Here is a 15,532-nt window from a genome sequence, read left to right as displayed (position 1 = left end):
TTTACGTTCTATGGTAAATATCAAAGTAACAGTGAAACAGCGACAGCGTTAGTATCCCTCCCCTGTCACACCGGGGACAACTTTTTTTAAAAACACTCACTTATTGACTTCGTGCAAAAACCTTACTGCAAACCCACTCAAAGACTAATAAACTATTCACGGCACGTCACACGAAGGTTTCCTGGCGCAGGCCCAGAGGGATTTGTGTCCTCCCAGTAAGAACTCTGCTTTAACAGTCTAACACACATCCCGAGTCTGTGCTGCTCACTGAAGTCCAAACACTTATTTTTATTATACTTTCTTCCCAACAGGCCTTTTATTCCTTGTGATCTCGTTGTTCGTCGTCAAAGTAATGGATGTTATTTAATTACTCGCCAGAAAGTCATCTGTTACTCTACCATTAGGTGAAACTCGCTGTTACATAATTACCAGTTAACAGTACAAACCTGAGGCCACACACACCAACACGAATCCTGAGGACACAAACAAAGTTTTCCTTTATTATCATCAGTGTTTGCTCACCTACGAACACAACAGCTGAACGCAGCTCTGCTCCTTTCATGCGGTAAAAACCAAAGTATGTCCGTGTCTCCTCTCCTCAACATCTGTAAACAGCTCCACCATTTTCCTCCGCCTCCTCCAAACTGAAATCAGCTGACTGTCACCCACAGCCAGAGAGAAACACGAGTGTCTGTTTTTCTTTCCGTCCGCAGATTATTATCTATCTATTATCTATAATTCATGAGTTTACTTTCTTTTATTTACTCCAAGATCCTGAACCTGCGGGGAAAAAAGATTCTTTTGTGTACTAAATTTTAAGGATGAAAAAACCTCAGTAACCGCAGACTGACCACCAGAGGTGGCACAAGTGCACATTCTGTACGTAGAAGTACAGATACTACAGTTAAACCAACATTTCAGTAAAAGTGAAAAAGTACTGAAATGTACTCAGAGTAAAAAAGTAGAAAGTAGCTCCTTGAAGGACGATTCTACCACCTATGCACAGGTAACTTCTGCTGTGTAAAAAACACGAATACTAGTACATGAGAATACAAATGTTGTTCACTTCTAAGTTCTAATGAACGCTCTCAGCTTGGATCCATTTTTAGGACACTGAGCACCAGCCCAACACACAGCTTCACTGTAACGTCACCACATTAACACAAGCTGACCTGTTTATCCTGAGCTAAACTATTTTCATGGGACTGAATCACACAAAATTAGTTTGCTTAGTTTATTAAGTTCAGTTTCTTGTTTAGTAGGTTCCCCTTGTGTGTTTGTCCTCTGTGTGTCTGTTTATGTGTGTGTCCTTGTGTCTTCTTTCCCTTTTCTGTTCCTATGTTCTTCTCCTTATGTTTCCACGCGTCTCCTTCCCGTCATCTCTCTGTGTCTCAGTTCCCTTAACTGACTATAACTCATTTCTAAGCTCTTTGTAGGTTTTGTGTGTAAAAATGTGTCTCATCAGCAAACAAAGATGAAATCTGTCTCCAGAGGAGGATCCTTCACTCCCTCACAGATTTATAAATCAATATCTGAAACTCTCATTTTTATTTCTTTGTTAAATTAGTTTAACATGTTCCTGATTTACTCCCCAGTGTAGACCTTCAGTCACAAACTGAAGTGTTGTCACTTTGATGAGTTAATCCTGCTTCCTGTGGTCACACACACGATGAAGAAAACACAGCAGGGAAACTAAATCGCTGCGATGGTTCAGGAGCTGCACATGATTGGTGCGCTGATACTGAGATGTCACTCTCCTGGTAACAGGAGGTCCTGCACTGTCCTCAGAATTTAGGAAGGAGAAAAAGGTTTATCTCCGTGTCGGGGAGTCAAACCCCAGTTTGACTAATCGCCTGAGCCAAGGTGTGAAACTGGGTGTGGGTCCTTGGCTCAGGCGATTAGAGGATCATCAGGGGGTCCTTTTGTCCCTCTGTGGGGGGATACTCCCACTAGGTTTATATCTGGGACTCTCCACCATTTGACCTTAGAACTGAAGAAGCTTCTCGGATGAGAGGTGAAACGTCTTCAAGTAACTTAAAGAAGTCCAGACGCTTTTCTTTGCAAGCTCCTTTGACCACAGGCTGTTTGCTATAAACTCTAATGCTGCCCAGGCTGCACAGTGTTTGTGACCCAGCGGCCACTGGGACACAGACTTCAAAAGTAGATCAGTAAATGTAAATCAGAGTAATATCACAAAATAACCACCTCCTATTACCAGTTTTTATTAGTTTTTTATACAAATATATATATATTTAAATAAATATATAACTTAACATAGAAATTTCAAACAGACTTTCTGTTACTACTGTGCCCACCTACAGTACCTCCATGTGTCAGGGGTTGTGTGTGGAGGCGTGGAAGAGATGACCCAAACGCAGGACTCACGGTGCAGAAATGATGAGGATTTATTGGAGCGGGTGAACGAACAAAGCAGGAACGGCAGAACTGACTAGCTGACTGAAAGGCTGGCTGAATAACTGAGCACTAACGGGAACGACAACATCACATCAATGACACGACAGTGAACGAGTGGAAACAGAGGACTTAAATACACAGACTGATGAGGATGATAATGAGAGACCGGTGAGTACACAGCTGAACATAATCTGGCTAATAACACGAGAGACGAGCTGACACAGGAAAAGCAGGAAGTGAGAACATTGATGTGGCAACATAACCTAAACGTGACAAAACTGAAAACACTGGGTCACCGACCCAGGAACCCTGACACCATGTCCCACTCATGGGTCTGTCTAGCACAGACCCACCGCTGGAACGAGACAATTCTACTACAATAGCAAAAGCAAGACGCAAGTCACCAAAGTTCTTTGTGTCACTGGTGCACGAGGGAGAGAACTGTGACAAGCGTGTTCCTGTCGCTCACCCCAGTCGCTCTGTGACCCTGTGAAGACTCCCCACACCTACTGGCGCCAGGGAGTCCAGCAGTTTACTTAAACAAAGGGCTCTTACACTCAAACAGATATACGTGTGTTTGCTACACCATATATCAGCAAGAGAAGATACGACCTCTCTCATGACCAGGAGGTGTGTGATCTATGCCAGAACACTCTGAAGAGGAGTGGACGCACTTTAGAGTTGTTGCAGACCTCCTAGGATGAGACATTCTTTCAATCTACAAACGATCATATACTTCCAAGCATAAATGATGACATGTTTCTCAATACAAGTGACAATAATAAAATATAAACCCAACACCCGCTAGGGGGCAAAGTTTGAGAAACACTGGTTTAGTTTCCCCTTCATTCTCTATGTAACTGTTAAATCACCACAGGTAAAAAATATTTGTGGCCACTGTGACTCCTGTGGCACTGTTTACAATTTCCGCTTTCAAACTTTGGACGAATGTGGAGAAAAAACCAAGCAGTCGCCAAAGATCTGAGAGCTTCGTGTTCATCAAAGGTAAAAAGCTAGCCAGCATCCCGATATCCGCTAACATGAGCAACACTGTGTGTGAATGAACATGATGGTGATATGTTGATGATCTGCATTACTTATTTCAGGATGAGCTTCAGTACTGAGCTATTGCAAGAAATATTACAAATATACAAATAACTCAACCGTGTTCTTCCGTCTCCTCAGCTTTCTGTTTAAACCCACCCACACTGCAGCCAGACTTTAATAGATTTTAGATAAATCTGTTCTTTTTGAGCCAAGTTATCAAGTAGGATGCAGCTCCGACCTGAAGTCTGTTTGTATCTTAACTATATCTTTAAAATAAAGATGTTTATTTCTGTTAAAGTTGTGTCCTACCCAGGGAAAGATGTGGTGTTCCTCTCAGATGAGGTTCGTACGGGATATTGTATTTGTTTTAAATGTTATGTACTTGTGTGGTACACGTATTTTGACTTTTGTTGCCCTGATGCCAGGTCTCTCTTGCAAATAACATTTTTTTTATCTCAATGAGATTTTTAACCTGGATAAATAAATGGTAAATGGCCTGTATTTGTATAGTGCTTTACTTAGACCCCTAAGCGGTTTACACTACATCCAGTCATCCACCCATTCACACACTGGTGATGGCAGCTACATTGTAGCCACAGCCGCCCTGGGGCGCACTGACAGAGGCGAGGCTGCCGGACGCCACCGGGCCCTCTGACCACCACCAGTAGGCAACGGGTGAAGTGTCTTGCCCAAGGACACAACGACCGAGACTGTGGGAGCCGGGACTTGAAGAATTCTGACCATACATCAAACTATTTGATCAGCACTTTGATTTATGGTTTAAATAAGCAGCAACTTATGAGTGAGCTGGATGTTACTGTAGTTTTAGACGTCTGTGTGCTCAGAAAGCTGTTAGAAAGACAAAATCATCCAATTCATGAAACTGAACTTAATAAATTGTGTCTAAATGATCAGTATTTATTCAGATATGTGTTTGTATTTGTAAATCAGTTCAGGTATGGTCAGATTGCTTTGTATGTGTGGGTGAATAGGAGGGGGCGATGGAGGTGTTCTGGCTCTGAGGTCGTCCATGTTTTCTACAGTCATTGGTACAAGTGGTGAAACACCAGCACACTGGGCCCAGGTGTTGCCAGTGTCGCTTAGGCTACGTTCACTCTGCAGGTCTTAATGCTCAATACCGATTTTTTGATCAAATCCGATTGTTTTGTCTGCTCGTTCACACTACAAGTAAAATGTGACAGCAAATGCGCTCTAGTGTGAACCCTCAAAGCGCATGCGCAAAAGAAGACGTGACACACAACACGCTCTGTTTAGACCCAGACCAACAGTATTGTTTGACTGATGGCCTTAATATAAAGACTTGTTTCGGACTTTACGTTTCACAATTTTGCTTTAAGTTATAAAGATATTTTGTTATTTACATGTGGCCTAATAATGATCCTGTTGGGTCTGCGCTTCAGCAGGCCGGCTAGTTCAGAGACTCATCAAACTCATGAAGAAAGCAAGACAACGACGGAACTGTTGTTTTCTTGTTAGCAAGGGAAGGCTGGTCAGCACCAAGGAGCTGAACGCTCCTCACCTGTTTCCCTGCAGCCTTTTATTCAGTGAATACAAGCACCACCCACTGTAACACTTATATGGTCACAAAAGGTTAAAACACTGTGTGTGTGTGTGTGTGTGTGTGTGTGTGTGTGTGTGTGTGTGTGTGTGTGTGTACAATAACAGTCTCCCCACAGAAGGTTATTTGATGTCTTTTATTTATTACTCTGGTAGAACGTACATGAAGTTCATGCTATGACTTTAGTATTAAACACTGTGTTGAGAATTTTGCAAAGCTTTATTGTTCGTACACACTGTGTGGTCCAAACACAAGGAACACATTCAGCAGCAGCTGGTCAGAGTGACGGCTCGCCCACAGTGGGAATTTATGTCCCACCTCCAGCATGAAGAGACAGTAATGTCTGCTGTACCAGCAGGAGAGCCTCGCTCTCATACAGCCATGAACAATGCAGCATGCAGTATTCAGTATGCAACAGGACTACATTAACATTACTGTACTCATTTACATCACAAGTGATTTATGCATAAATGGAAACACAGAGAACATGACCTTTATTAGTGAACATAGTTACATTTTGCTCACCAGCTCCAAGATTCTCATCCAATCAACAAGCTGTTTGCATTCTGTCGTGGAATTTTGTAACTAAAGTCTCCAACACAGAAAGAGCTGTGGTCAAAGTATTTGTTACTACACACAGCAGAACAGACACACATCAAACATCACAGTTCACAGTCAACTCTGGGACGTCTCAGCTCCTCTTTTATTCTCAGCCATCTAAACATGCATAGCTGTGCAAAACCATGCAGTGAAGTTCTAACCACCTAAATCTACATGTGAGGGTTAACTAGAATTATTCCATTATAGGTCTGATATGGCCATATGCTGCTGTGTATTTATAATAGTGGGATATATTTCTGTTCTATTCCACTGAGTTAATTTTGAGTATAGTGCTGAGTCGTCTGCATACCAACTCATATGTACCAACTCTGAGGTGGAAATACGTAGATTATGAACCTTCATTCTTCACCTTCACTGTGTGACACATGCATGTTTCAGTGCTACAACTACAGCTGCCACTGCAGCTGCCACTGCTGCTCCCACTGCTGCTCCCACTGGGCCTAAGATACTTCCAACGCTCGCCCCTATCCCACAAGCCCTGATGTACTCGTTTTCTCTTTCTGCCCGTCTTCTGGCTTCTTCTTCTGACATCTCTGGATTTTCTTCCAGGAGTCGATCCATTTCCGCTTTTATTGCTTTCTCAGCTTCTTCAAACATGTCTTTGGTGTAGCAGCTTCCTCCGTTTCTCTGGACCATTGTGTTGATCTTCTTCATCAGCTCCTTGACCTGAGAGGAATCCTTTTTTCTGTTGTTAAAAACATGATATCCTCCCTCACACTGACTGATGAAGTCACTGAGTTCTTTATTTCCATCAATTAAATCTTCTACACTGACTTCATCTGCTTCCAGATCGTCTCCGTGGGTGAACAAGGCCATAGTGTAGCGTGCCGCTTCATCTCCGGATATCTTCTGAATAATTTTTACTGTTTCTTGTTCTTCTTTGGTGAATCTGTTTGGTTGGATCACAACCAGGAACACGTGAGGACCAGGAGCAGCAAAGGAGATGCACTTACTGATCTCTTTCACCACCTGCTCTAGAGACAGTTTGGTATCAAACAGACCTGGAGTATCAACTACAACCAGTGTTTGACCCCCAAACTCTCCTGTTTCCTTCTGACACTCTGCTGTTGTTGAAGATGACGACAAAGTGGATTTAAAAACTCTTCTTTCTAAGATGGTGTTTCCTGCTGCACTCTTCCCAGCTCCAGTTTTCCCAACCATCACGATCCTGAGATGTTCGTCTGCTGCGTCTGCTGAAGAAGATCAACATGTCATCTATAAGGTTTTCCAAAGAGAAGCATTCCACATCCACTTTATTAGTAATCACACCTCTGAGTGGCATTATTCATCAGCATGGATGGATATCACTGCTACACAGATGACGCAGCAGTTTTATAAGCCCAGCTGTTTCACGTCTCCTTCTACTCCTTTCACTGATATCAGGACTTTCCTGCATGAGTCAGTAGCTGATAACATGCACACAGAACACTTTCTGTTCAGCAATGAGCTCAGCCTCAGGGAGGGGCCGCCCTCTGAGGGGAGGGAGACAAAGACGTATGTTTATGCACCTCTCTGCATTTAATCATTTCTTATTATTAATCTCTGGCTCTCTTCTACAGCGTTCCTCCACTCAACTCCAACCGCTCACGGCACATGGCCGCCCCTCCCTGAGCCTGGTTCTGATGGAGGTTTAAGGAAGACAGATTTTGTCAGCATCAAACCGCTGCAGCCTTCTGAGATGCAGCCAAGACAGTTTTTATTTTTTCTCTGGTCCGACCAATGAGTGCTGAGTAAAGCAGGTTTTTACATATACAGGTCCTCTGACACATTACAACACTGCACGTAACACACACCTTCACACAGCAACAAATAAATTGACTTTAATGTTCAGGTCGTCTGTTTTTGTGAGATCCACTCAGGTTTCTTCCTGGTTGTAATGGTGGAGCAGCTTCAGCCTGAATTAAAACTCCCTGAAATTTTCACCAATACATGAAAGAGTTTTGTTGGGATTTAAATATATAATCTTAATGCTTATTTGCTGATTAGATTGTTTTATGAGAAGCCCAGACTTGACGAGGTCACAGGCTGACAGGAAACTGCATGTTTTTGCAGAATATGAGGAGCTGCAGGCAGAAAGTGAAACTAAGTGTTTGATCGAAACGTAAAGTGTGTGTGACGTCTAGAGGAAGAATATAAATAATCAGGCTTCCTGTTTTCTGCCTTTTGCTGGCGTTGCTGGATGTGCTAAGTCTCCATTTTCCGTTTGACCACTTTGAGCCGTGTCTTTCTTGGCCGCTGAAGAATATAAAGAACTGGATTTAATAGTTTCCTTTTTAACGCTGTCTAAATACAGTTAATTTGGTTGTTACCTGTTGGATTTTATGCTTTGTTGTTACAAAAGCTTTTCAGTGTTGAATTCACTTGCATTTGTTTAAAATGTGTTACAGCACATTTGGCTGTAACAGGAAAGTGAAACAACTATAGAACAGAATGAGAGAGAGCAGTTTGAGCACCACACACACACATTCACACATCCACAAAGAGAAATCACCTGCCTGAAAACAACGAATTCATCAATGTAATGAATACAAAAACTCATATTCTCCTTATAAAAACTTTATATGAACCTGAGATTTCTTATACAACAATAAAAGTTATAAATTACTCACAGGGTGAAGCAGGATTGCTGTCCATGTTCGTCTTTTACTTTGTCTCTGCTGATGTTCTGCTGCAGACCGCTTTCCTCTCAGCTGCGTGACTTCCTTCAGCCGCCTCGTTGGCAGTGCTCTGTGTTTCTGCAGCAAAGCTCTGTCACAGTTTTTAAAAGCTTCCTTCACGTCACATCAATCAGGTCATCTGATATTGATCGTTTGCCTGGTCTTAAAAGCACATTCAAGCAGATGTAGGAGCCTGAGATGAACGAACTCTGCAGTCAGCAATATTAAACCTGTGCGGTCAGGAAACGCTGACCTAACAGATTATCATGATCCTGGACAGATCAGGAGTTTTGCACTTTCAGTTTCTGTTTCAGTCTTATGTTACTGTAGTTTTTTTTTTGCAGTTTTGTGCCTTTTTAGAAGTATTTTGTGTTGGTTTCCTCATATTTACATTCAGTTATTTTTGGTTGTAGTTCAGTAGTAGCTCGGCTCCTTAGCTCCAGTGAAAAAGACGACCTGAAGGAGGAACGTTTTTTGTTTTATACAGTGGCTTGCTAAAGTATTCGGCCCCCTTGAACTTTTCCACATTTTGTCACATTACAGCCACAAACATGAATCAATTTTACTGGAATTCCAGGTGAAAGACCAACACAAAGTGGTGCACATGTGAGAAGTGGAAAGAAAATCATACATGATTCCAAACATTTTTTACAAATAAATAACTGCAAAGTGGGGTGTGCGTAATTATTCAGCCCCTGAGTCAATACTTTGTAGAACCACCTTTTGCAGTTCCAGCTGCCAGTCTTTTAGGGTCTGTCTCTACCAGCTTTGCACATCTACAGACTGAAATCTTTGCCCATTCTTCTTTGCACAACAGCTCCAGCTCAGTCAGATTAGATGGACAGCGTTTGTGAACAGCAGTTTTCAGATCTTGCCACAGATTCTCGATTGGATTTAGATCTGGACTTTGACTGGGCCATTCTAACACATGGATATGTTTTGTTTTAAACCATCCCATTGTTGCCCTGGCTTTATGTTTAGGGTCGTTGTCCTGCTGGAAGGTGAACCTCCGCCCCAGTCTCAAGTCTTTTGCAGACTCAAGAGGTTTTCTTCCAAGACTGCCCTGTATTTGGCTCCATCCATCTTCCCATCAACTCTGACCAGCTTCCCTGTCCCTGCTGAAGAGAAGCCCCCCCAGAGCATGATGCTGCCACCACCATATTTGACAGTGGGGATGGTGTGTTCAGAGTGAGGTGCAGTGTTAGTTTTCCACACATAGTGTTTTGCATTGTGGCCAAAAAGTTCCATGTTGGTCTCATCTGACCAGAGCAGCTTCTTCCACATGTTTGCTGTGTCCCCCACATGGCTTGCGGCAAACTGCAAACGGGATTTCTTATGGTTTTCTGTTAACAATGGCTTTCTTCTGGCCACTCTTCCATAAAGGCCAACTTTGTGCAGTGCACCACTAATAGTTGTCCTATGGACAGATTCCCCCACCTGAGCTGTAGATCTCTGCAGCTCGTCCAGAGTCACCATGGGCCTCTTGGCTGCATTTCTGATCAGCGCTCTCCTTGCTCGGCCTGTGAGTTTAGGTGGACGGCCTTGTCTTGGTAGGTTTACAGTTGTGCTCCTTCCATTTCTGAATGATGGCTTGAACAGTGCTCCGTGGGATGTTCAAGGCTTGGGAAATCTTTTTGTAGCCTAAGCCTGCTTTAAATTTCTCAATAACTTTATCCCTGACCTGTCTGGTGTGTTCTTTGGACTTCATGGTGTTGTTGCTCCCATTATTCTCCTAGACAACCTCTGAGGCCGTCACAGAGCAGCTGTATTTGTACTGACATTAGATTACACACAGGTGCTCTATTTAGTCATTAGCACTCATCAGGCAACGTCTATGTGCAACTGACTGCACTCAGACCAAAGGGGGCTGAATAATTACGCACACCCCACTTTGCAGTTATTTATTTGTAAAAGATGTTTGGAATCATGTCTGATTTTCGTTCCACTTCTCACGTGTGCACCACGTTGTGTTGGTCTTTCATCTGGAATTCCAATAACATTGATACTTTGTAGCTGTAATGTGACCAAATGTAGAAAAGTTCAAGGGGGCCGAATACTTTTGCAAGCCACTGTATTTATTTTTGAAATAAATGATGGTTTAAATGAAAGATTGGAAACAGTTTCCTTTGGGTTCCTTTTCAGGTTACAGATTTATTTTCATTTTAGTTGAATGTCATCTGTCAGACACTCTGCTGATGTGCTTCACCTCTCTTCAGAATCAGGAGTAGATGGTCGTTCGGAGCACTTTTAGTGACACGTTGGACTGATTTAACAAAGACAGCAACAAATGATCTGATGTGAAAAGCTTCAGGTGTGTGAAGAGTGAGGAGGAGGAGCAGTGAAGGCACCTGAACTCCACAGAAAACACCCAAAATATCCAAAACAACTTTATTGTCCACTTTTCGTGTGTACAAAGTAATTAGTCTTTGATTCAGTCACATGAACACATCACACGCAGACAGGACAGAGTGCAGTGAAACACATGATCACATGTTTGTTTTATCTGTCTTTGGTCTTTGGAAATTCATGTAATAAACCTTTAATAAACTAATCGAATAAAAAAGTCACGTCAAACAGTTTTTCTGTGTTCGTTCCTCTCGGCTGTTTCCTTCTGTGTAACCTCCACCATGGTTCACTGTGCAGCCGGTGATGCTGCAGTCGCTCAGGAAAAGGAGAATAAAGGTGGAGAAACTCCACAGACAGCCTCACTCTGTAGAGCCTGTTGATGAAGAAGGTTAGTGTTGGAGACGTTTACAGCTCACAGCTCATCGGCTGTGTCAGGAGATAAAGCAGGAAGTCAGCCTGTTATTGATTAGTGATTTATTACCTCTGATTCTCTGCTGGAGTGAAACCTCCTTCTTCAGCGGCCACAAACGAGCGACGAGGCTTTGAGCATCCTTGTAATGTTGAAAGTCAGATTTAGGTGTGACTGTCACAGCGTCAGACTCACAGAACGTGAGGTTCTTTCTCAGATCACCAGAATCAAACTTCAGCACCTGGACAAGAAAATGAACAGAGAAAAAAAGACGAGCAACATTTTTACACAAAAAAACCTACAAAATGAAACTCAAACACAACTGAAACATGGAGTTTATTTACAGCAAACATGTTCATTTATTCATCAAACCTCCAAACACACCAACTCTGGCAGAAACACACAAAGACCAAAAACTCAGAAAGACAAGAATCAAAAAGCTTCCTCCAGCTTTACGATGATTAAACACACAATAATGTTCCTGATGTTTCTGCAGGTGTGTGAGGAGGAGGAGCAGTGAAGGTACCTGTCCTCCCTCCACATGCAGGGCGATGGCGACGTGGTCCCAAACATAAAACTGTGGATCCTGAATCAGCCCCCAAACTTCCATCAGGTTTTTGTCACGTCTTTGTAAAAGAACATATCTGAGAGGAAGCAGCGTCTGAATCAGCTGACAGTCGTTAAAGGATCAGGAACATCCACCAAATGTTGTCTGACTTCAGTAAATATAAAAAAAACAGCTTATTCTGTGTGTGTGTGTGTGTGTGTGTGTGTGTGTGTGTGTGTGTGTGTGTGTGTGTGTGTGTGTGTGTGTGTATTGTAACATCTGTGTCTTACTTGTGTGTCTCACACATGGCCTCGGGCCTCCAGGTGAAGCATCCGTCCCTGTAAGCAGAGATGGTGTTCGGAGGGTCATTCAGCATGGGATACTCAGAGAAGAGCTCGTCATTGGCTGAGCTGTGGACCAGCACAGCATACATCACTTCCTGTCTGTACAGGGTAGTCCTGAGAACACGCATGACGGGCGGGCGGCCGGAGCAAAACTGGAAAAAAAAAACACGTTTTGATGACAGACTCACACCAACTACACCGGGCTTCATCAGTGAGCCGGGACGTTGTACAGACGTCTCAGTCAAACACATAATACACAAAATGTTCCACTGAGGTGAAGCTGACCAGCTAAAAACAGAAGATCATTGATTACATGAAGTAGTCAGGGAGCTTTTTCAGTCTGAGGTGCTACACTGACAAAATCAAGTTTAAAAAAGTTTAAAAAATAAAACTTCATTGAGCTAATTAATGTTAATTTACACTGAAGGAGTCTGTACCTGCTTGCTGTACGCCTCCAGCACCTCCTGCACTGTGAAGGTGAAGCGGTACGATCCATACCTGGACTTCTCACTGAAGGCTGGAGACGAGGCAAAGTCCACCAGGAAGCCCTGCTTCTGCCGGACCTGCTCCTCAGTCCAGTTTGGGAAGGCCTCCTCCAGGAGCCTCCTCTCAGCTGACTGGATCTCCTCTGGTGCCACAACCAGACTCCACCACACCAGGGACAGTCTGTCTGGATCCTCTGAGCCGCTCTTTGGATCCTTGAAGCCTCCGTCATTCTTGATCTCTTCTAATCTGTATGTGTCGTGCTTCAGCCGAGACACATGAAACTCAAGTGAAACCTCTCCAGGTCCGGGGTACGGAGGGATGTCGTCTTTGTAGAGGTACTTCTTGTACAAATGAGTATCTTGAGCTTCCTGTTTCAAATCATTCAGCTTTAAATGCCTCGCTTTATAATGTTCTTTGATGTTTCCTTGTCTCTGCATGATCCGATTTGGATGATGTCGATCAAACAGACCGTCCAGACTGTCAGTGTCACTCTGCTGATGTGGACAGCAGCTCTGACAGCTCGGTATATGTCAGGCAGTGTCATCGGCTGGTTATCTGGAAATAAAAGTTCATCTTTGAACACACACACAATAACACACTGTTATTGTAATCAGCATGATCAGCACTGGGTGTGAGTCACGGGATAAGATTTCTTTAAGCACCCAGGGGTGATTACTAATTATAGGAACTCACATACAGGAGCCTGAGAGCTTTGTCGCAGCTGGATCCAGGAGGCAGACGCGCTTTCTAAGTTTGATGATTAGGCTGAAGACTTTCCTCTTTGATAAAGCTGGAAACACAGACAGTATGATAAGAAATGAAGTGTGTGTGTGTGTGTGTGTGTGTGTGTGTGTGTGTGTGTGTGTGTGTGTGTGTTGTAGTTGAGGTGTCGATTGGCTTGATGGTAAAAACAGTTTTTGAGCCTTGTAGTCGGAGCAGACAGACTCCTGTAACGTCTGCCAGATGGTAAGAAGGAGAACAGCTGACATGCTGGGTGGCTGTGGTCCTTGATGATGCTGTGGCACCGCTACAGATAAATGACCTGAATGGCAGGAAGCCTCGTGCCAGTGATGTGCTCTGCTGCTTTCACCACCCTCTGTAGTGATTTGCGGCTGCTGGCAGAGCAGCTTCTGTACCAAACTGTAAAGCAGCTCGTCAGCAAGCTCTCGATCGCACACCTGTAGAAATTTGAGGTGATGTTGGCGTTCATGACAAACTTCTTCAGCTTCCTCAGGAAGTAGAGTCGCTGATGAGCTTTCATGATTGCATGATTGCAGTGTCCGTGTGGAGGGTCCAGGAGAGATCCTCGGTGACATTTACTCCAAGGAATTTGAAGTTGCTGACCCTTTGGACCTTGACACCGTTGGTGTGGATGGGCTGGTGTTCCCCGACTGGTCGTTTCCAGTAGTCCACTATCATTTCCTTTGTTTTGCTGACATTGAGAGACAGGTTATTATCCAGACACCACTTGGTGTTGCACTTATGTTTAGCAACACAGTCGTGTGTGAACAGGGAACACAGGAGGGGGCTAAGCACACGACCCTGTGTTTAAAATAAGTGTTGAGGAGGTGTGCTTACCAACTCTCACCACCCACAGTTCAGAATCCATCTGCGGATAGACGTTTCCAGCCCAAGGTCGACGAGCTTCGAGGCAAGTTTTGGGTTGACCTTTTTGAAAGACCATCTCACATCTTCTATTTCGAGTATTAAGGTTACAGCCTCACTGCCTGCCTGAGGAAAAAGGACTTGCTTTATGTTTTCTGCATCAAAACGAGCACAGAAGTTGTTGAGCTCATCTGCAAGAGACACGGTGGACTGAACGCTGCATGCTTGTTTCCAGTATAGCCTATAACAGAGTCTATGAATTTATTGATGTTGCGATCAGCTGCATTCTCAAATATCTGCCAGTCAGTTGTCTCAAAGCAGGCCTGTAAGACCCCCTCAGCCTCACTGTCCCATTTGTAAATGACCCTGGAAACTGTTTTGTCCTGTTTAAGCCTTTGTCTGTATGCAGGCAGCAGCAGTATGGAACAATGCTCTGCCTTGCCAAAAGCTAGACGGGGGAGGGGTTTGTAGCAGTGATCCAGTGTTTGATCACCTCCTGTAGGGACGTTTCTTCATGTTGGCTCTGTTAAAGTCTCCCAACACAATAAAGGCAGCTTCAGGATTTTTGTAATCAAGTCCTCTGATGACGTCATACAGGTCGTCCATAGCCATAGCTTTATCACCACGTGGGGGGTGTAAACAGCTGAAGGAGAACTGAACTGAAGGTCAGCAGCTGGAGTGTCTGACAGCAGTGCGTTTTTAAGATACACACATGCATAGCCCACAAAGACTTAACCATGAAGCACACACCTCCTCCCCTTTTCTTGCCTGAGTCCTTCGTTCTGTCTCCCCGGTACAGTCGGGGACGCTGGGCGTCCAGTTTGTTGTCCAGAGACTGACCGATTGCGAGCAGGACGCTGGGCAGAGGTGTCTTGTCTCCCTCGGCGTAAACAAAAGAGCGCAGGCAGTACAGTTCAGTACCACGATGTCGAAACTGTTGTAAAGTCCGAACTGGCTGATGAACGTCACTAAGTGTACCGAATATGTGATTGAGCCGTACGCACAGAAAGAGGAAGTAGCGAAAAGTAAATAATAAAGCTTTGCTGAGAAGACTCGGAGCTCTCTGCTCACTCAAGTCCAAACATGTATTTTATTACAAGTTCATCCCAACAGGCCTTTCACTACATGTGATCTCGTAGCTCATCGTCAAAGTAATGAATGTCGTTTAATTACACATCAGAAAGTCATTGTTACAAACGCGCTGTTACATTATTACCAGTTAACAGTGTAAACCTGAGGCTACACACCAACACGATCCCCATCCCGACGATATAAACAAAGCTTTCCTTTAGTATTATCAGTGTTACCTGCGCTCTGCTCCTTTCATGCAGTAAAACCAAAAGTACTGTCCGCGTCTCCTCTCCTCAACATCTGTGAACAGCTCCACGTTTTTACTCCCTCCACCTCCTCCAAACGGAAATCAGCTGACTGTGTGCCAGAAGACATGCTCTAACGACATACAGACACCTGTGTTAA

General features: G+C 43.8%; 3 protein-coding genes across 5 annotated transcripts in view; all 3 read right to left on the bottom strand.

Annotated features, from left to right (window-relative positions):
* LOC146379673 (uncharacterized) overlaps positions 1-616 on the bottom strand; it is a 5,310-nt gene extending 4,694 nt beyond the window's left edge. The window contains exon 1 of the mRNA XM_084941295.1: positions 523-616. The gene's annotated coding sequence lies outside the window, so the exon portion shown is untranslated. The remainder of the gene's footprint in view (positions 1-522) is intronic.
* A 4,568-nt stretch (positions 617-5,184) lies between these two features.
* LOC146379672 (GTPase IMAP family member 9-like) lies at positions 5,185-7,028 on the bottom strand. Its single transcript, XM_084941006.1, has one exon. It carries the CDS (start codon positions 6,821-6,823, stop codon positions 6,014-6,016), a length of 810 nt encoding a protein of 269 aa, XP_084797132.1. The 5' UTR covers positions 6,824-7,028; the 3' UTR covers positions 5,185-6,013.
* A 3,498-nt stretch (positions 7,029-10,526) lies between these two features.
* Positions 10,527-15,532, bottom strand: LOC146379671 (uncharacterized). Of its 3 annotated transcripts, none has more exons than XM_084941002.1 (7): positions 15,364-15,532; positions 13,145-13,241; positions 12,403-13,006; positions 11,912-12,117; positions 11,601-11,718; positions 11,147-11,315; positions 10,527-11,038 (listed from the first exon to the last, which is right to left on the bottom strand). In XM_084941002.1, exons 3-7 carry the CDS (start codon positions 12,886-12,888, stop codon positions 11,025-11,027), a joined length of 993 nt encoding a protein of 330 aa, XP_084797128.1. In that variant the 5' UTR covers positions 12,889-13,006; positions 13,145-13,241; positions 15,364-15,532; the 3' UTR covers positions 10,527-11,024. The 3 variants fall into 3 exon arrangements, with proteins under 3 accessions (XP_084797128.1, XP_084797130.1, XP_084797131.1); XM_084941004.1 differs by having other exon boundaries at positions 13,149-13,241; XM_084941005.1 differs by lacking the exon at positions 15,364-15,532 and having other exon boundaries at positions 13,145-15,350.

This window comes from Perissodus microlepis, chromosome 10, assembly GCF_051167445.1.
Source record: "Perissodus microlepis isolate ML-2025 ecotype Zambia chromosome 10, ASM5116744v1, whole genome shotgun sequence".
Lineage (NCBI taxonomy): Eukaryota > Metazoa > Chordata > Actinopteri > Cichliformes > Cichlidae > Perissodus > Perissodus microlepis.
Note: the sequence above shows the minus strand (reverse complement) of the source record. Positions and strands in the feature narration are given on the sequence as shown.